At 33.8% G+C, this 21,268-nt stretch overlaps 1 protein-coding gene across 1 annotated transcript; it reads right to left on the reverse strand.

Moving 5' to 3' along the window:
- Positions 1–207: 207 nt before the first annotated feature.
- Positions 208–2,900, reverse strand: LOC125591889. Its single transcript, XM_048766796.1, has 5 exons — positions 2,718–2,900; positions 1,913–2,353; positions 1,322–1,558; positions 1,156–1,274; positions 208–751 (listed from the first exon to the last, which is right to left on the reverse strand). The coding sequence occupies exons 1-5, from the start codon at positions 2,898–2,900 to the stop codon at positions 208–210; spliced, it is 1,524 nt and encodes a 507-aa protein (XP_048622753.1).
- Between the last annotated feature and the right edge of the window lie 18,368 nt (positions 2,901–21,268).

Consider the following 21,268-nt stretch of genomic DNA (forward strand, 5'->3'; position numbering starts at 1 on the left):
GATTTTGACTTTCCTGGACGACACTTAAACATTACATTATCCGAAAGGTTACTGCACTACCAAACTAATTTCCTACGGAATTCTAGTTTGGTATGAGGATAGGTTACAAAAAACAACATCCTATCCTGACCCTGTTAACGTAGCCTAATCTACCAAACAACAGTACACAAAAGCATCAAGTTCAAATACAAATAACACATTCAATATCTACTCATACGTTCCCAGGTTCTCATCATTGACTTGGTTTTCCCATTCATGGCACATAGGAAGCTCTTGAAATATATCCACCGCCATCTTCTCCCTGATAGTCTTCCCGTTTCTAGGACATAACGCTTTGGGAAATTCCATCCCAAGAGCATGACATTCAATGTACTTCAGAGTGAAGGGGCCACAATCACCAGCTCGGCACTGAGGTACTCCAACGGTTTGTCTCTCATATGTGTATGGCTCCAATGTGTATTGAACCTTTTGTTCGTCAGAGACAGCACACTCAACAAGCAGATAAGGGACCATTGTGACAAAAGGCTCCATTAACTCATCGAGTTCTTCAGGGCTAATATGTTTGATAATGCTGTCCCAGATGACTATGTGCCTCTTAAGGATCGATATCCATATAGCAAACCAATGCTGGTTCTTGAAGTTCACAGGTGCATATATATCATCCACATCCACCCCCCAAACCTTCTTAGATTGGCAAAAAGAAGGTATCTCGCCTGCATGATAATTCAACGCCCACCAGGGAGTCTTCTTCCTAAACCATTGGCATCTCCCTTGTCGCTCTTAAAATCAGGATAGGAGGCCCTCCACTGCCAAGAAAATATATGATCAAGAAAGCATATTCTCTCGCTCCTGAAATGTTGTGGATGGTCTTGGTATCGTTGCCTCAGTAAATTAATAAAAGCATCCATTTGCTGCATATAAAACAATACAAGTCAGAAGAACTACCAGACGACTTACGTATAAGAGTAAGAAAATAGCAGAAGACTTACATGGTCGGTCAGCCATTCTAAGGGGGTTCGGAGGACCTGATAAAACCGACTTGGACATCTACGTGATTTTTTCAGAGGCAGTTTATAAGAACTGCAAACACAAAATATAAATAATCAATCATTTTTTTTTTCAAGAGCTGTTTTATAGGACATTCCAGCAACTTACGGATCTTCTTCCAGCCATTCAGTGAGCTCCTTCGACTTCCTCTTGTCATAGGGTGCAAAAGGATCATAGCCTTGGCCAACCTTTTTGTTTGGAATGATCTTTTTGGCAGTGTTGTTTCCCTTTAAAGGAGTTTGCTGTGTAGGAGCAAGTTTCTTTTCTCGCTCACTTTTTCACGGAGATTCACCATAGCAGTCTCCTTCTTTGTCTGCCTTCTAGCTTCCTCCAAGAGTAAATCTGAAGCAGTGGGTACTTGTTTGTCCAATATAAGAACGCTAGGTTCATCACTTGGTAAGTCGTCTGCATGTTTCACAAGACAGAGCTCTGTCGAGGAACTCGGTTCTGTAGTAACACTCGGTTCTTTGGCTTCTTTCTGTCCTGCTTTCGCCCCATTCACACTTTCACTCTGCAATTTCGAGTTCACAATGTGTTTATAAACTATTAACCAAAGATCAAATTAACACATGAAATAAACTATTAACCAAAGATCAATTTCGAGTTCACAATGTGTTTATAAACTATTAACCAAAGATCAAATTCACACTAGAAACAAAGCACACATGTTCAGAATCAAGGCATACAATGGTTCATCAAAGCACAGAAGGAACAAAGCACATCAGTTCTGACTCTTCCTAACACTTTGCCTAGTGACTCTCTTCTCGGCAATTTTGGGAGAGGTTTTGGAACTAACCCCGGGTTCGTGCACATGTTTTGTAAGTTGAAGATCATCAGATGAACTCCTTTTTTTGGTGATTCCCACCTTCTTCTCCACAGCTCCCATCCTATCCCCAAACAACTTGATCTCCCTAAGGCACGTCCCAAAGCCATCACTCATGACATCAGATATGTCTTTGAAGGCCCTTTCAATCTGCTCTTTCGTCATCCCAAAACCATCACTACCCGCTGCAGGTGCCTCAGCAGAAACAGAAGACCCTTTACGAGCTTTCTTCCTAGGTCTGCTACTTTCTTCCTTCACAACACTCTCTGACTTCACTGGACTCACTTCCGTCTTCACTGGACTCACTTCTATCTTCACAACCTTGTGAGTACCGGTGACTTGCCAGCAGTCCATGGTCCACTTCCATCCAGGATCATTAAACATGACTTTAATTATGTTATCCGCGGCTGGGTCCTCTACGTCCCCGTCCCATTCTGGAAACATTTCATCAAGGTCCTTCTGAACAAAGTTGTTCACGTTAATCTGCAGTAATAAAAGATATAAACTTAGCTATTTGATGGATTAACAAAGATGGACGTCTTCCAACAAATAGACTTCTCAGACGACTTAAATTTAAGTTTTCTGGAAAGTCTTCCAACAAAAAGACCACTCAGATGAATTAAAGTTAAGTAGTCTGACAAGTCTTTTTGTTGGAAGACTTTCCAGACGACTTAAGTTTAAGTCGTCTGAGAAGTCTTCCAACAAAAAGACCACTCAGGGGACTTAAAGTTAAGTAGTCTGAGAAGTCTTTTTGTTGGAAGACTTTCCAGACGACTTAACTTTAAGTAGTCTGAGAAGTCTTAGGGAGTGAAGTTAAGAACCTGTATGTTGATAGCCGACTTAAAACATCTGCGTCGTCCTTGGCCACCCTTGTAAGACAGCAACAGTGGAGACGGTTTGTATGGTACGGAAGCCCATAATTAGCATCCAATTCTGGCATAGCATAGTACACCCACACCTGGAGGACTTGTATAAACCCATCAACAGTGTAACCTGTTTGCGTCAAGTCTTTTGCCTTCAGAGAATCCATCAGCACCTTAAACGCCACTCTCCCCCATGGATAATTCTCAAATTTTTCTAAATTCATCACTAGCCTTGCAAGACTAGCCGGTGTAGCGGTTGAGAACTTTTTCCCTTCAATGTATCCTGCGTAGATGGCAAGGTATCCCAGCCGCTTGCGATCATCCTGAGATCACTCATCGCATATGTAAAATGCTTCTGTTATCTGTTCAATACTTGGCCCAGTATCGAGATCAACACCCATCTTCTCCCAGAAAGCAACCATCTCCTTCGTAACCTCACACCTTGGATTTTCCAGGTCCTTGATGTAATCGCAGTTCCGACCAGTGAGGTGTTCAAACTCTATCAGTGGAAACCTCACAGGTTGTGAAACGACAAGACTCCAAAGCTCAAACTTCTTCTTGATATCCAGCTGGAAACGGAGAATAAAATGTACCAGCCTTGAAGTCCAACCAAAGCCAAGATCCTTGAACGTGATGAACACTCCCAACTTCGACGCCTTCAGATCCTCATACTCGTCAGCTGTGAGAAAATCAAATAGAGCTTTAAACAACTTCGTGTCATCAGAATGATACGAAATGCTCCTGATTGCAGCGGGCACTTCTCCTAATGTAAACATCCTCGGCGGGAGTTCTGGTAAATCCATTTTCAGGCCTGCAACCAATCACAAACAACCATCTCAAACACATAGGTAGCGCACTATTCTAAATACTATAGAAGACTTGCAGACGACTTCCAGGAAGTGAGAAGACTACTCGGACGACTTCCAGGAAGTGAGAAGACTACTTGGTTTCATTCCTGGAAGTCTTCTACAAAGTCTTACTCTCTGGACGACTTACATGTAAGTCGTCCAGAGAGTAAGACATCGTAGAAGGCTTGCTAGAAGTCGTCTGGGTAGTCTTTCAGTAAAAGACTATAACAATTGTCACAACCGGCCTCCTACAGATCTCAAAATCTTGTTGAGCATGCATATCTGAATAAATAGAAAAAACATTTTTTTTTAAAAAGACGAATGACTTACAGTCGGAGAAGATATTGTCGGAGAAGATATGGTCGGAGAAGAAACGACGCTAGGGTTTCGTAAAGTTGTGAAAAAGTAAAAAAATAATTTTTATAAGTCCGATAAATGATCCGGTTAGGTTAAAACGTACATTGGTAAAATTAAAGGTTCGGTACGATGTGGACGACTCAAATATAAGTCGTCTGGGTAAAATTATTCTCCAGACGACTGAAATATATGTCATATACACCCTAAACATAACTCCTAAACTTAATTATCTAATTAAACACTTCATAAAATCAAATCAAACTTGAAAAGTGTTTACTATAGACATAAATAAACACATATAAGTGAAAATTAATTTTTGAAAAAAACATTCCAGCCTTCCAAAATCTAACCCTAAGAATACATACAATACTACAACATATGTTTGTCAAACTCCTAAACCAAAGAATATCATGATTCACTACTTCCACTCATCTATCTTGAAAACAAATCAATTTTATCATATCTTAATTTATATCACGTAAAATTGTTTATAATTACATGATTTTTATTTTTCACTCATCAAAATATTTTTTACAAAATTTATAAATTATTTTTAAGATAAACTGGTACCAGACGACTTACAAAAAAGTCGTCCAGACGACTTCTAACATCTCAGACGACTCAGACGACTTACTGGGGCTATATTCGTAAAAATGGCTTCTGCTTTTTTGTTTGGTCACAAGGGGCTAAACTGTAATTTCACAAGGTTTTTAGGTTAGTTTTGCATTTGATTCAAGTTTGGGTATAAACTTGGGGTTAAAATCAAATTGTGGGTTAGTTTTGGCAAATTTCCCTAAATATATATGGCTTGCTCTTACTTTTCTTCTATCGGTTGGAGAGACATAGTCACTCGTTTCATGTGATAAAGCATCGAGCAACGAATCAATAAGGTATGCGGTGACTCTGAGCGGTGAGGTTAGTTGGTGAGTGTGGCGTTTTGGAACTCATGATACTCACTTTTTTTTTCTTAACGAATGCCTTGTAGAGCACCAGCATTGGTGGTGCTTATTCTGATGGGTTTCTATCTACAAAAATTAATATAAAATAGTAGGAAAGTGGAAGCTAAAAAGAAGAAACGTCCGACGCCAAAAAAAAAAAAAAAAAAAAACGTCTCTCAGTTAAGAAAAATCCTATTTATTAACTAGGGTTAAACGTAGACGGGTGACTAAAAATAATAGAAAATATATTAATTTTAATATACATCTAAAAGTATTTAGTTTACTCTATTGTTCTTCTTAGAAATAACATGCTTGCCTATTTAATTATAATTTTTAAATTAATGTAATTACTTTTATCATAATTTTTTAAGAAAATTTATTATTAAATTATGTAAAATAAAATTACTCTTAATTATACCGTTGAAATTAAACAAATAATTCATTAATTATTTTCCGTCTTATAGATTTGTTTTGAAAACATTGGTACTTTTCTTTTCTTTTAAATTTATTGATTTAAATAATTCAAAAAGTATATCGATGTATAAAATGTATTTTCTAAAATTAGCTAGGTAGCATAACAATCTAATATTTAAAAATATACATATATATCTAAAAATTATAGAATAATCCATTTCATCCAAATTTAGTAAATATTCAAACAAATATTATTGTTAGTTTTTAGAGTATAATAGGTGACTGTTTTATTTTTATTTGATTACATTTGAATAAGAATTATTTACATTGGTTTAATTATATATATTATTAATTATGATTTACGTAACAAATTTAACATAATTTATATTTTTTTAAAAAATTAATTAGGTAATTTTTTTATTTTAGTAATGCTTTTTTTAAAGATAGTTTGTGTATATCAAATAGCATTCATTCCTAGACTCATTCTTTTAAATAGAAAAATTTTAATTTTGGAAATCTAAAAAATTAAAATATATTATTTTAATTAAGTTTAAATTTTAGTTTCTTTTATTAATTCATGTAAAATTTATTAAAAATAAATCACCTCTTTTATTTATTTAAAGATATTTATATGTATATTCAAATTCAAATTAAATAAATAATTAAAGATGTAACATTCACATATATAATGAGCCATCATCAAAAGAGAAAAACCAAACTTATATATGTATAATATATTAGTATATTTTAGAGTAATAATTTAAACAGGATTTTAGTTTGTACATAAGAAAATTAAAAATGACTTTTCATTTATGTAAATTTATTTTAATATAAATGATTGAAGAACAAAGGATATTTAATATTTATTTTACAAATATATATATATGAACTTTTTTAGATTTTAGATTGAAATATTATATAATATGACATACAGATAATGATTTGTCAACAGAAAAAGAGTTGTGATCCGAAGATGATTATAAAATAATTTTATGAAATATTAAATGTTTTGTTAAAATATATTGATTAAATAATAAGAAGATGAAAAATTTGAAAGAATTCATAAAATCTTAAAGTAAGTGATGCGGCGTTAACATTTGCTACACCACTTGCTTAGATGGCTTCGTGAGAAAGATAAAAAGTCAACTTTATTAGTATAGATTGAGAAACATTGTAACATGTATGTTATGTGTCATCACTACAATGATTTTTATACTTTTAGGGAAATATATTGGTTCATTTAAATATATAGTATGCTTTTCATTAAACTAACTATAAAAAATGTCTTTTTCATTATTTTTAAATAAAAACTATGAAATTACTTAATGTGATTAAATTATATAATGATTTTGAATAATAAAATTTTAGATAACAGTTTATGTAAACTCTATCGATTTTGTTTAATTTAATATTATTAAAATAAATTTAACAATCACATTAACTATATAATCAAAATTAGATTTTTTAATAAATATTACATTTTGAATTTTTTAAACAACTATAAATTACTAAAACTCAGTATTAAAAGTCTCATATTAAATATTTTGTGATCAATGCTTCAAATTTTTCGTTATAACAAAATACAAATTATCATAAAATTATATGAGTAGAACATCTCATTTAATAGATATTCAGATTAAAAATGATATTAATTTTAATATCGTTTAAATTAAACTACATATTATATAAAATACATAAATATGTTAATTTCAAAATTTAAAATATGCATCATACTTAATTTATTAAAATCAAATATTTTTACAATCTTAGTTTTATCAAATGATTAAAATATTTTATATATCTTTTGTTATAATTTAAAATAAAAAATAAAAAAAAAACATATTTATTTAACAACGATTTTAAAATACCTTACATTAATTTGCGTAGATCGCAGATTATTAAGTAGTTCTTTACTATTTCTAAGAGGCTCGAAAGCCACTTGCCTCTCTCTGATTCATAGGATTTTACTTTTCATTTTAAAATTTAATTACTTAATTAATATATTAATAAAAATATTGTAAAAGGCTCATTTCTGTGAAACTTATGGATCATATTGATCTTTTTACTCTAGATTGAAGAGAACTTAACACTATTCCTATAGTTTTTTCCATTTAACTTTGTATCATCAATTCTAACTCCAAGTTAACGTAAGTGGTATTGAGCATTAGGGGTGGGCACGGAGAAAATACTATCATAATTTGTTGATTTGGTTTGCTTCGAAAATTTACAAAAATCTAGAAAACCGGATATCTTAAAAATATATGGATATTCGCAGATATTTCCGAATACTTACGAATATCTCATCCATTTTTTTGATACAAATAATCCAGAAAATTTGATACAAATGTTTTTAAAATATTTATTTTACATGATATATAAAATAAAAATAAGTAATGAAACTATTTTCTAAATTTTAAACGTAGCTAACAATAATAAAAGACAAAACTTAAGAAAACTTTATCACTTTCGTATATTTTATTGATTTAATACTTTTATAGGAAATAATGTGAATATAATTTATTAAATTATATGTTAAAATAAGAATTATATAAAATTAGACATTTAAAACTCTAGATTTAACGAAGATATACATGTATTTATACATCTTTCAGAGCAGAAAAGTATATCCGATTTCCAAAAAAATTTTATTTATGATTTGCTTCGATTTTAACGGATATTAATTTTTAGTATCTGATTTGTTTCCAAAGATTATGGATATCTGAATTTTTAATTCGAACTGAAATGAATAACGAATCAAATCAAAATTTTAACATATAAAATGTCCAGCCTTATTGAGCATCATTTACTTCAAGGAATACTTTTTTTGGGGAACTTTGCATGTTGTTCTGTTTTTGTTCAAACTGATAAATTGATGAAAGGCAATAAAAAAAAATATTTGTAAATAATATATTTGTAACATCCTGATTAGTGGTATATGTGGAAAGGTTTAAAAAAATTGATTTTACTACCTATGTCATCAAACTGTACTTACCTTTTCCGTTACACATCCATTTAGAACTCCTGAGTTACGCGAGTTTAAGCTGGAGTAGTGAAAGGATGGGTGATCTAAAGGAAAGTGATTCGCGATATTGTGCCAGTGAGGCAAAAACACGGAGAAAGATCATATGGTGATTGCAGGGTCAGTAAACAAGACTTTCGAACCTTGAAAAAATTTAACGCACCGCCCATCTCACCGAATGGAGCCCACTGGCCGAGAGAGCGGGAGTGGGAGGCCAATTAGTCGTGGGCGTTCAGAGCGTTACAAGTGGTATCAGAGCAGATTAGCCATCTCAGTTTTGAGCCGACATGCGTCTTGAGACTTGTCGTTGGGCGCAAAGGGAGCGTTACAAGCGGTATCGGAGCCATCTTGGTTCTGACCCGAGAGGCGTCTTGAGACCTGTCGTGGTGCGTAACGAGGGCGTTGCGCTTTGTGATTGAGGGTGAATTGTAACATCCCGATTTATGGTATATGTGGAAAGGCTTAGGAAAATTTATGTGACTACCAATGTCATCAAAGTGCACTTACCTTTTCTGTCACACATCCATTTAGAACTCCAGAGTTAAACGTGCTAGATCTGGAGTAGTGAAAAGATGGATGACATATCTGGAAGTGATTCGCTATACCGTACAAGTGAGGCCAAAACAAGGGAAATGTCATGTGGTGATTGCAGGGCCAGTAGACAAGACTTTCGAGCCTTGAAAAAAATTAACGCACCGCCCGTCACACAAAATATGGCTCATAGGCGGAGGGAGCTGGCGTGGGAGGCACATTAGCCGTAGGAGTTCGAGGCGTTACAATATTCGATTCTCATAGAAATAATCTTACAGTATAAATATATTTATATAGAAAATAAATAATCTTACGGTATAAATATATTTACTATAAACTAATATGGTTATAGGGAAAATAGTGAGTTCTCTTTCTAAAAACTCTCTCTCCCGAGCGAAAACCATATTTCCTCTGTTAGGGTGGCCGGCGGCGTTTCTCCTTCTCAATTGACGTTGATCGCCCCCTCGTTATCTTGATTTACTAAACTACTAGGTCTATGCCCGCAATTTTGCGGATAATTATATTATATGAAAAATATATATTATACTTACATTGTCATGATTTTTGAATAATAAATAAAATTTTAATTTTTAATTTCAAATAGTTGGATAATCAAAAATTTCAGTATATATTTTTAGAAGATCTCTAAGATTTAAAATAGTTCAACAACATAAACTTTAGTCATTAAAAATATTTCTCTTACAGAAAAGCAATATTATAATTAATTCAGATAATTGGTGGTAGAATTACTTTCTCTTTTTTTTCTTTTTTTTTTGTATATGACCAATACAATGATCAGATGTTTTTATCATGTATATATTTTGTAAACATTTTTGTGTGGACTTTAGAAAACATAAAAAAGTTCTAATAATTCCTTACCTACAAAACTAATTCTTTTATATAAGAATATTTAACCATTAAATTTCTTTCAATAAAAAATAGTTAAAGTGTTTTATTTAATTATATATAAATAATTGATAAAGAAAAAAAATTGATAAAACATATATATTATTTCTCCAATTCTACAATTAGTTACCATAAATCATTTTTATAATATTACTTATGTTATTTAGTAATTTATATTAATTAGTTCTATAGTTACTTTTTATTTTTAGATCTGACTAAAATAAATAACTAATAAACGCCAACAGCCAATCAAATTATAACTATTTTTTAAAACTTAACCTATTAACAATACATAAGAAAACAATAACTTAAATGATTTCTCAATTAATATATAGTATGATTTATCTCTTTAAAACCACTTCTTGTACTTCCAGACAAGCAAGGGGTTCCTCCAGGTGCTGGTGTTGAGTTAAACAAACAAACGTGATGAATTTGGTTAATGTAAACATGAAAACATGTATTAGGAAAATTGTAATCTAAGTAATTTCTCTCATAATTTTGTCAAATCACAAATCACACTTTCTTACTCATTTTTTATTTAGTGTTTAACATAAAACTTAAACGGGTTAAACAAACTATTTCTTCCTTTAAAACATGCCTATTTAATTTAAATCTGATTAAGTAATAAGAAAAAATAATTTTTAAAATTTAAAATAACAAAATGTTGTTATTTTAGGCATATATACTTAATATTAATGTGAGATCCAATATTATATCAAAATAAAATATTTTTAGTTGTATACAATTTGTTAAAATTTTATTATTGTATATATTAAAAGTTTATTATACCGCAAAATATACATCTCATTATTTTTAAATAATTTATCTTACTTGCAATGTACATTATATTTTATATCTTTGAGTTTAACAATTATAGAACAAGTCATTTTTATTAATCTTTCTTACTCAATTTATCACAATATTTTAAAAACACATAAAAATAATTAGTTCACATTTATAGTAACACAAAAAATACATGCATCTCGACAAATAAATAAAATTAAACACATAAGAATATACAAGAATCAAAAACACAACAAACATATTTTATTATTCTTCCCTCCTGTTTTTTATTTATGTCTCTTTTATTTTTTTACTATTAAAAACAAGCATGCTAGTTTTATTATAATCAAAGCTATTATGAACTATATTAATAGAGTATTACCTCTAGAAAAAACCATGTAAAAAAACCCTTGATTAATTTAATTTTAAATGACTTACTATATAATAATTTTAAATGAATTACCATATAATATAATTTTAAGTGGCTTACCATATAATAATTTTAATTTATCTGTTTATATTAATAGATGAATTAAATAACATTTCTTGATTAATATAATTTTAAATAACTTACAATATAATTTTTATGTTTTAAAATATAAAAATATTTTAGTAATTTCTAAAATTGATAACTTATCTATGATATCACATTGTCATTGGAAAATGATGAGAATTTTTTAAAATTATATATTTGACTATTTTACATTCATTTGAAACAGTTTAGAATATATATATATACAGTGAATGAGTGAGTGTAATTAATATTATTAGGTTTACATTAATTAGTTTTCTGGAATCTATAATTTATTATATTCACTACTAATATAAATATATTAAAAACTATTTTTATAATTTTTTCTGTAGTATCATATGTATTTAAATGTATATTATCAAGTTACATAATGTAATCTATGATATTTAATTGTTTCTATAAATAAATTATATTAGTTCATCTATATTTATGTATGTTTAGAAACATATATTAGATTAGGTAATTCTAGGGTTATTTTTTTTTAAAAAACTTTAATTAAATAAATAAAAAATTTGAAATCATCAGCCAATCAAATTATAACAATTAATTGGAAAGCTTTCCTCTAAGCGAAACGTCAGTAGAAGTCACTTAGTAGAAATCACTTAAGTGACTTCTCAATTAATATATAGGGTTATTATACAAATTATTGATTATAATATTTACAAGAGATATTTAGCATGATGAAAGTAAAAGCGGTTAGACATTAATTTTCATAAGACGGTTCGGCTGATGCAATTAGACGTGAATGTTTGTAAAGCAGATAAATTATTGACTGTATAAATACTGTAATATGGTTATATATTCTTATATAAAAGAATTAATACGTCTGCCATGGAATCTCCTGCATCAAACAGTGAGACCATCAATGTTTCTCAAACACAAACCCTTCTAAACGTCAATATGACGAATGTTACGAAACTTACGGCATCCAACATCTTAATGTGGAGCCGTCAAGTTCCGGCTTTGCTTGATGGGTACGATCTCAGTGGCTACATCACTGGATCCATTGTCATACCACCCTCGACGAATACCATTGACGGCGTCACCACACCAACCTCGGAGTACACGTTGTGGAAGAGAAAAGATAGGCTGATCTATAGCGCCTTGCTTGGTGCTATTACTGTGACGATCCAGCTGATCCTTTCCACCACCACCACGTCTTACCTGATCTGGGAAACTCTCTCCACTATTTACGCCAAACCCAGCCGAGCTCATGTCAAGCAGATACGCCAACAACTCAAGACATGGACGAAAGGCACCATGACCATTGATGCGTATCTCCAAGGCTTTGTCACACGATTTGATCAATTGGCCTTACTCGGGAAACCAATTGAGATTGAAGATCAGCACGATTATGTCATGGAAGGCTTACCGGATGAGTACAAGCAGATTGTAGACCAAATTGAAGGTCGAGATACGGTTCCTTCGATCTCTGAACTTCATGAAAAGCTTCTCAATTATAAAGTTAAACTTCAAAGCAAGACGGTCGCTACTGCTACAACCCCAATCATGGCAAATGTAGCAAACTATCGAGGCTCCAACCAAAGAAACAACAATCACAACAACAACAACTTCCAGTGCCAGAATCGCTCCAACGACAATCACAGTCAACACCAGACATGGCAACAGCAACAGTTCTCGGCTCCTGGTGGTCAACCTCCTTGTGGTTATCAGGGTCTCTGTCAGTTCTGCGGTGTCCAAGGACATAGTGCTAGGCGGTGCCCTCAACTCCAGAACGTTGCCTCCTCTGCTCAGTCATCGCGTCAGTTCACACCTAACGCAAGATCGTGGAATCTAGAGCTAATGTTGCGATCGCTCAGTCATACAACCCCAACAATTGGATCCTCGACAGTGGAGCTACACACCATCTCACCGTTGATCTCGCCAACCTGTCAATTCACCAGCTGTATACATGTGGAGAGAAAGTGACAATTGCTGACGGCTCAAATCTTCCCATCTCGCATACTGGTTCCACCTCCCTAACCAACTCTAATCGCTCTTTTGATTTGAATGATATACTCTATGTTCCAAACCTACACAAAAACCTTATTTATTTGTATCGTTTGTGTAATACTAATAATGTCTATGTTGAATTCTTTCCTGCTCATTTCCAGGTAAAGGATCTCAGCACGGGGGTCCGATTGCTCTAAGACAAAACTAACGACGAGTTGTACGAGTGGCCAATGACTTCGCAGAACACCATCTCCCTCCTTGCAGCATCCACATCTAAAACAAACCAGTCTACTTGGCACTCTCGCTTGGGACATCCCTCCTCTCCTGTTTTTCAAACTGTTGCTTCTAAATTTTCTTTACCAGTTTCTTCTTTGTCGCAAAAAGAACCTTCTTGTTCACATTGTCTTATTAATAAAAGCCATAAACTTCCGTTTCACACAAACACCATTACCACCACAAAGCCTCTCCAATACATATACACTGATGTATGGACATCTCCCGTTCTTTCCCTAGACCAATACAAAGATTACCTCATTTTTGTTGAACACTACACTCGATACACATGGTTTTTTCCCCTAACTCAAAAGTCGCAAGTACGAGATGTATTCATTACGTTCAAAGCAGTCGTCGAGAAACATTTTTGCAGCCAGATTGAGAACTTATACTCTGATAATGGAGGCGAGTTTATTGCTTCATTCATTCCTAGCGGCTCATGGCATTTCCCATTTCACTTCATCACCGCACACACCGGAACACAATGGCGTCGCAGAGCGAAAACATCAACATATTGTTGAAATGGGTCTCACACTACTTCACGAAGCATCTTTACCAACGACGTACTGGACATATGCTTTTCCGACAGCATTCTACCTTATTAACCGGTTACCATCCCCAATTCTTCAGCAACAGTCCCTTTACACCAAGCTCTTTCGCAAAGAACCCAACTACATGAAGCTCCGTGTCTTCGGTTGTGCCTGTTACCCTTGGTTGCGTCCTTATGCCAAACACAAGCTTGGTCTGCAGTCCTTACCATGCATATTCCTCGGATATTCGCTCACACAGAGCGCATATCTATGTCTTCATCAACCCACTAGGCGCATATATACCTCTCTCCATGTCAAATTTGATGAATCGCGTTTCCTCTATACCCAACCAACCAGCTCCCCAACCGCCAGTCCTGATCTCTCTCAGACAGCGTATGCTCTTCCTACCATTGTTCCACTCCAGTCATCGCCACTCGTACACACTCCGTCGTCTGACTCCCCGGGCCACGATCCTCACCTGCAACAATCGTCTGCAACAGCGACGACCTCTGCTTCGGTGCATCAAGGTAACAATGAAATGGGTTCAGGAACTAATTCAACAGGCTCGACATCTACGAGTGCTACACCGACAAACACAGAAGCTGACCAAACCCAACCTATTCCTGAACCTGACCCAACCCAACCTAGCCCTGAACTTTAACACATGTTACAACCTTCACAACCAAACCTGCCACCGCCGCAAAGTTCCATCTCATCTGAAGCTCCACCAAACGCCCATCCTATGACCACTCGCAGCAAAAATCAAATAACCAAACCACTCAAAAAGCTTACCCTCACAGCCATAACCACCTCTCCTAACCACAACATTCCCAAAACTGTGGCTCAGGCCATGCGAGATGAGAATTGGCGCCAAGCAATGAGTAGTGAATACAATGCTCAGCTTGAAAATCACACCTTTGAGCTTGTACCTCCACCTTCTAATCACCGTATCATTGACACCCGGTGGATTCATACTATAAAATATTGGCCTAAGGGTGATGTTCGCAGGTATAAATCGATATGGGTAGTGAGAGGATACAACCAGGAATATGGCAATTATTATGGCGAGACGTTCAGCCCTGTCGTCAAGTCCATCACCATTCGTCTGGTTCTACACCTAGCGGTCACTAACTCATGGCAGATCAAACAGCTTGGTGTCAACAATGTCTTCTTGCAAGGAACTCTCACCGACGAGGTCTATGTTACACAGCCACCTAGATTTGAGCATCCAGATCACGCTCACCACGTACGTCGTCTCCGGAAAGTGCTATATGGTCTTAAGCAAGCTCCTCGAACTTGGTATCAGGAACCTAAGACGTTTTTTTGTCAAATGGGGTGTTACAATTCTGCAGCTGATACCTCTGTTTTCACATACATCGACAACAAACATGTCCTCTACATCCTTGTCTATGTAGACGACATCATCATAACCGGCAGCAGCTCTGCACTGATCTCGGCGTGTATCAAGGTCCTTGCTTCTCGTTTCTCTTTAAAGGACCCGACCGATTTTGACTACTTCATTAGCATAGAAGTAACTCGCACCAGTCGCGGCCTTCACTTAATGCAGCGCAAGTATGTTATCGACCTCCTCACTAAGATGAACATGCTTGATGCGAAACCTATCTCTACTCCGCTTCCTACCACACCTAAACTCACGTTGTCTTCGAGTTTTGCTCTAGATAATCCTCAAGAGTATCGAATGGTCGTCGGAAGTATGCAGTATTTGGCCTTTTCACACGACCTGATATTGCCTATAGTGTCAACAAACTATCTCAGTTTATGCATAATCCGACAGATGACCACTGGAAAGCGGCAAAGCGAATTCTTCGGTATCTGGCTGGTACACTCTCTCATGGAATCTACATCAGCAAGTTCTCCCTTCACACACTTCATGCTTACTCAGATGCGGAGTGGGCTGGTGACACAGACAATTACGTCTCCAGGAACGCGTACATTGTCTACATGGTCTCTACGCCAATTGCATGGTCGTCTCGCAAAAAAAACCGGGGTTGCACGATCCTCTACCGAGGCAGAGTAAAGATCCGTAGCTAACACAGCCGCTGAGTTGATTTGGGTCTGCTCCCTTCTTACTGAACTAGGCGTAACTATCACCACCACACCGACAGTCTATTGTGACAATGTTGGCGCGACGTACCTTAGTGCAAACCCAGTTTTTCACTCTAAGATGAAACATCTTGCCCTTGATTTCCACTTCGTTCGCAACAATGTTCAGTCCAGTGCCTTGAGAGTCACACACGTTTCCACCAAAGATCAGTTTACCGATGCTCTAGCCAAGCCACTGCCAAGAACAAGATTCAATGGGCTAATAACAAAAATTGGAGTGACAAAACTCCCTCCATCTTGAGGGGGTGTGTAGATGATATGTATATAAAGATATATTAGTCTTTGTATAATCCCTAGATTAGTCTTGTAATCAGTATAAATACTGTAATATGGTACTCTAATAAAGTATTCAGTTTACAATCTCTATATCTTGAATCTTAAACCAACTGTCACAAAACTTCCTACAATATATTACCAGATCATGAAACGTTTAAGCCACACAACTTTGTCTTCACAAACCCAAACAAATCTGTTTTCTTCTCCTTAGTTTCCTCTCTCCATTCTTGCATATCTCCAAACATATCTAACTTTTCTTTTCTGTGCCTTCTCTCCACAAAACTAGGCCAAAAGATTTATACAGTGTCTTACCAACTCTCAAGGCTACCATTGGTCCAAACCCCAACACTTGTGATATTGTCACTTGAAAAAACAAAACAGTCGATGTATGTTTCTTGCATATGTCAATCACTACAAGAATTCACTAAACTAGCTACGGACATGCGAAGAAATTTCCGTAGCTAAATGAAATAGCTACAAAAATAGCGACAGAATACATAATTTCGATTTTGTCACTAAATTTGTAGCTAACTGTAGCAATTCGTAGCTACATAGCTAAAACTATATTCCGTTGATATTTGTAGCTAAATGGCGACGTTTTTGCTAAAGATAATTTGTTGCCATAAATATTATATTTATCAGTTGATGGTCGTAAAAAATATATAGTTAAATAGCAATAACATATATGCAACATCACAAATCCCTAAATTCTAAACCTCGAATTTCAAATTTTATACACTTTAAGCATGAATCCTATAAATGTATGTATATCATCATTAATTCCAAGAGCCTTAAAACCTAAACTTTAAAACCCAAATTACATACACTTTAACCTGCAAATGTAAGTGTATTATGACCAAACCCTAAAGCTTAAACCCCAAATTCCAAACTCTATACTCTAACCTAAACCTACGAGTATATCCCCTAAAGTGTGTCGAATTTTACAAAGTCATAAATATAATTTATTAGAATCTATACTATTAAATCAAGATCCTATTTTAAAAATTTAGGATTCTGCCCTTAGATTTTCATCATATTTACAAAATAATAGAGATATCCTATATTTATGGTAACAAATAAATTTTCTTTACAAACCAAAACAAAACCATAAATGCTAATTAATTATTAGCATTTACTTTCGGTTAAACTTTATCATACCCATAACAATTCTTTTTTCGACCAGATTATTTTTGTTTTAAATAATTAGATATTTCTAATCATATGAAGTATACTTAATATTGCGGGTAATAAATAAATTAAACTTATATAATTTATTTATGAGATACATATGAACTGATGTGTTTTTTTTGTAGTGTATTTTCCTAATTATGAGAAATAACAATATCTTAAAATTTCCTTTTTACAATTTTTATAGTTGAGTTTTATATGGTTGAAACAAATATATGCATCTAAGTAAATAAGTAGATAAATAATCACTAAAAGTTAAAATCTGCAAAGAAAAAAAAAATCTGCAAAGAATAATATTAAAATATGTAATGAGAAATATCTTTCATTTTTTCAATTTATATAGTATTGTTTTTATATAATTGGAACAAATATATGCATCTAAATAATTTAATAAAATATTATCATTAAAAATAAAATGTGTAAAAAATATATTAAAATATGTAATGAGAAAATATCTTTAGTATATAAATATAACACTTTAGAATAAATTAAAATTAATACAATATTTTTTCTAAAAAATTAACTTCTTTAAAAATAATTTCATAAATATAAATATAAATTTATTTATAGCATATCTAATATCTATAATTATAACATAAACAATCAACAAATTTTAAATGTATATAGTTATCATATATAAAAACACATAATCTTATAATTAAAAAAGTCTTATAATTAAAAAATTTGTAGAATTTTAAAAGAAAGCGCGAGTCAAAATCTAGTGTAGCCTTATATCAGTGACAAAAGAAAAGAATGTAGCTATATATAACTTATTAAAATATAGTTATAAGTCTAATTCATTACTAATTATTTAAGGAATGCAATATTTTCGTAGCCATATATAGAATTTAAGTAGAATCAATTATGACAAAGTCATATATAAAATTATTAGAATGCAGTTTACAAATAATTTATTAAATCATATAAATTATAAAGAATGAATTATTTTCGTCACTCGTAAAAACATTTAGCACCATTCCACCAAATTCTCCCTCCTTTCCCGCGCCTCTTTGACCAAAATTTTCAATATCTCACAAAAATATTTTCCCAAATATCCGCCAAATTTCTTTAATCCCAAATCTTTATTTCACTCTTCTTCTCATATGTATTTCTTCCGCTCACTTTCTTCAAATCCCACTTCTACTCTTCGACTAATTACTACAGGTTCTTGTTCAATCTTGTGTGTTTTCAATAAATCTAGGGCTTGGATTTCGAAATCGATTTGCGATTTTTTTCCGTCTACGCGTTTTCAATCAGCTTAGGCTTTACACTTCGAAATCGATTTCGGGGTTCTTGCAGTCTCTGTGTTTCAATGTATATTGGTTTTATATATCGAAATCGATTTGGGTTTCTTTCAGTATGTGAGTTTTAACTGGTCCTGGTACGCTCCATATTTCTCTATTTCTAGGGTTATGTTCTGTTTTGTTAACTCGGGTTCTGTTTTATGGAGATAGTTTGGGATTTACCTATTAATTGGTTATTTTGTTTTATAAACTGTGCACGTTTTATCTTCAATCAGATCCAAAAGCTCACTGAACTTGACATGAACAATGACGTATAGGAGAACGATGCTTGATATTGGGCTCTGCTAAATGATATACGGGTCGTGTGGACGGTCAATTCAGAACGGGAGGTTGAATAGTCCAGAATAATGCTATCACGAAGGAGGTATTTATATCTTGCTGTTTTATAATGGTTGCATTTTGGACAAGTGTTGCTTGGTGTATCTATTGTGTTAAGAATCTATTTATTGAACATTACCGCCTTTAGCTTCTGCTACTATATGATAGACTATAACCAACATTTCTGGTTCTTGTGTTTTATGTAGGGTCAAGAATCTCAAGATATATACAACTAATCGATTGAATTCTTCGACAGCAGATACAATGTCCTTCAATTATGGGCTTGTGCCACATATATCTACACCTGATACAAGGTTTCTCTTCTACAGTTCTTCTTTCAGTTAGTACAGGTTCTTATGTTTCTTGACTATTTTATTAAAACTGTGCTGCTTTGTGATCTCTTATGTATTTCAAGTTCGAGGTAACATTGTCAAGGTTTAGAAGAAGCAAGAGGAAATGTTGGATATGAAGCATGAGCTTGCTTCTCACAAAATTAAAGCTATGTGGTCTGACCTTGGTTGGTTCTTCCTTAAGGTACCAATGTTTATGGGTTTGATACTTTTACTTGAATTTGGATTATCTTGGTTCATTGTTAGTGAGTGGCGTTATTACATTATATTTCTTAGCAGAGAACAAGTGTATAATTTTTGTTGAATTTCATAGTTGTAGCTGCCAGTGAGTTTGTCTCCTCTTTTCATTTCACAAACTCTAGAAAAACCTGACCTTGCTCCAGCTGCTTGGGCGTGACTCAGCATTTTGAATGATACGGCCGCAAGCATGTGCTTCTCCCGCTTGGTCCAAGGGTCGGCACTGCGTCAGCTACACTTGATCTGTATTGCAAGATTTTTTTTATTTTCTTTCAGTTTGAACTTTTGTTATCCATGTGTTTAACTTTTCAGGTTAAATTTTGTTAGGTAACTAGATTGTGGGCTTGTATGATGCTTAAGGTTTCTAATATAAGGATTTGAGATTTCTTTTTATAATGTATTTTATGTATTTTATAAAGCTGTTTATATATTTTATTTATTTTATTGGGAGTTTATAAATTACATTAGCTACAAATATGGTTATTTCTAAATCTGAATACATTTAGCTACAAATAACCTGTAATCAAATACGTTGCTATATTAGCTACAGATTTGGGAAGAAATTCGTCTCTAATTTATGTAGCTATATAGTGATGAAAAATCAGTTGCTAAAGTTGTTGCTAAAGAGCAACGGAATAAGGCGTAGCCATGCCATTGCTATAAGCTACGGAAATTATTCTCGCTAGTCTGTTGCTATTTGGCTACGGAATGGCTACAAATAAAGTTTAGCGTGAGAGCTGAGGCCAAGGATTTCATCTGTAGCCATCTGTCGCTAATCAAATTCTAGCTATAGATTCTATCCAATAGCTACAGAAAATGTGGTAGCTATTTCAAAAGATCCGTAGCTAACACAGCCGCTGAGTTGATTTGGGTCTGCTCCCTTCTTACTGAACTAGGCGTAACTCTCACCACCACACCGACAGTCTATTGTGACAATGTTGGCGCGACGTACCTTAGTGCAAACCCAGTTTTTCACTCTAAGATGAAACATCTTGCCCTTGATTTCCACTTCGTTCGCAACAATGTTCAGTCCAGTGCCTTGAGAGTCACACACGTTTCCACCAAAGATCAGTTTACCGATGCTCTAGCCAAGCCACTGCCAAGAACAAGATTCAATGGGCTAATAAAAAAGATTGGAGTGACAAAACTTTGAGGGGGTGTGTAGATGATATGTATATAAAGATATATTAGTCTTTGTATAATCCCTAGATTAGTCTTGTAATCAGTATAAATACTGTAATATGGTACTCCAATAAAGTATTCAGTTTACAATCTCTATATCTTGAATCTTAAACCAACTGTCACAAAACTTCCTACAATATATTACCAGATCATGAAACGTTTAAGCCACACAACTTTGTCTTCACAAACCCAAACAAATCTGTTTTCTTCTCCTTAGTTTCCTCTCTCCATTCTTGCATATCTCCAAACATATCTAACTTTTCTTTTCTGTGCCTTCTCTCCACAAAACTAGGCCAAAAGATTTATACAGTGTCTTACCAACTCTCAAGGCTACCATTGGTCCAAACCCAACACTTGTGATATTGTCACTTGAAAAAACAAAACAGTCGATGTATGTTTCTTGCATATGTCAATCTACTCGCTAGATAAACTTTAGAATTTTACTACAATCACATCTTATGGTTTCCCCACT

The sequence above is a fragment of the Brassica napus genome, chromosome C8 (assembly GCF_020379485.1).
Source record: "Brassica napus cultivar Da-Ae chromosome C8, Da-Ae, whole genome shotgun sequence".
Lineage (NCBI taxonomy): Eukaryota > Viridiplantae > Streptophyta > Magnoliopsida > Brassicales > Brassicaceae > Brassica > Brassica napus.

Coding starts and splice junctions, on each gene's coding strand:
- LOC125591889 (XM_048766796.1), bottom strand. CDS start 2,900: ATGGATTCTCTGAAGGCAAAAGACTTGACGCAAACAGGTTACACTGTT. Junction 1,559..1,912: donor TGGGAGCTGTGGAGAAGAAG/GTGGGAATCACC, acceptor TCGAAATTGCAG/AGTGAAAGTGTGAATGGGGC. Junction 1,275..1,321: donor TGGTGAATCTCCGTGAAAAA/GTGAGCGAGAAA, acceptor ACTCCTTTAAAG/GGAAACAACACTGCCAAAAA.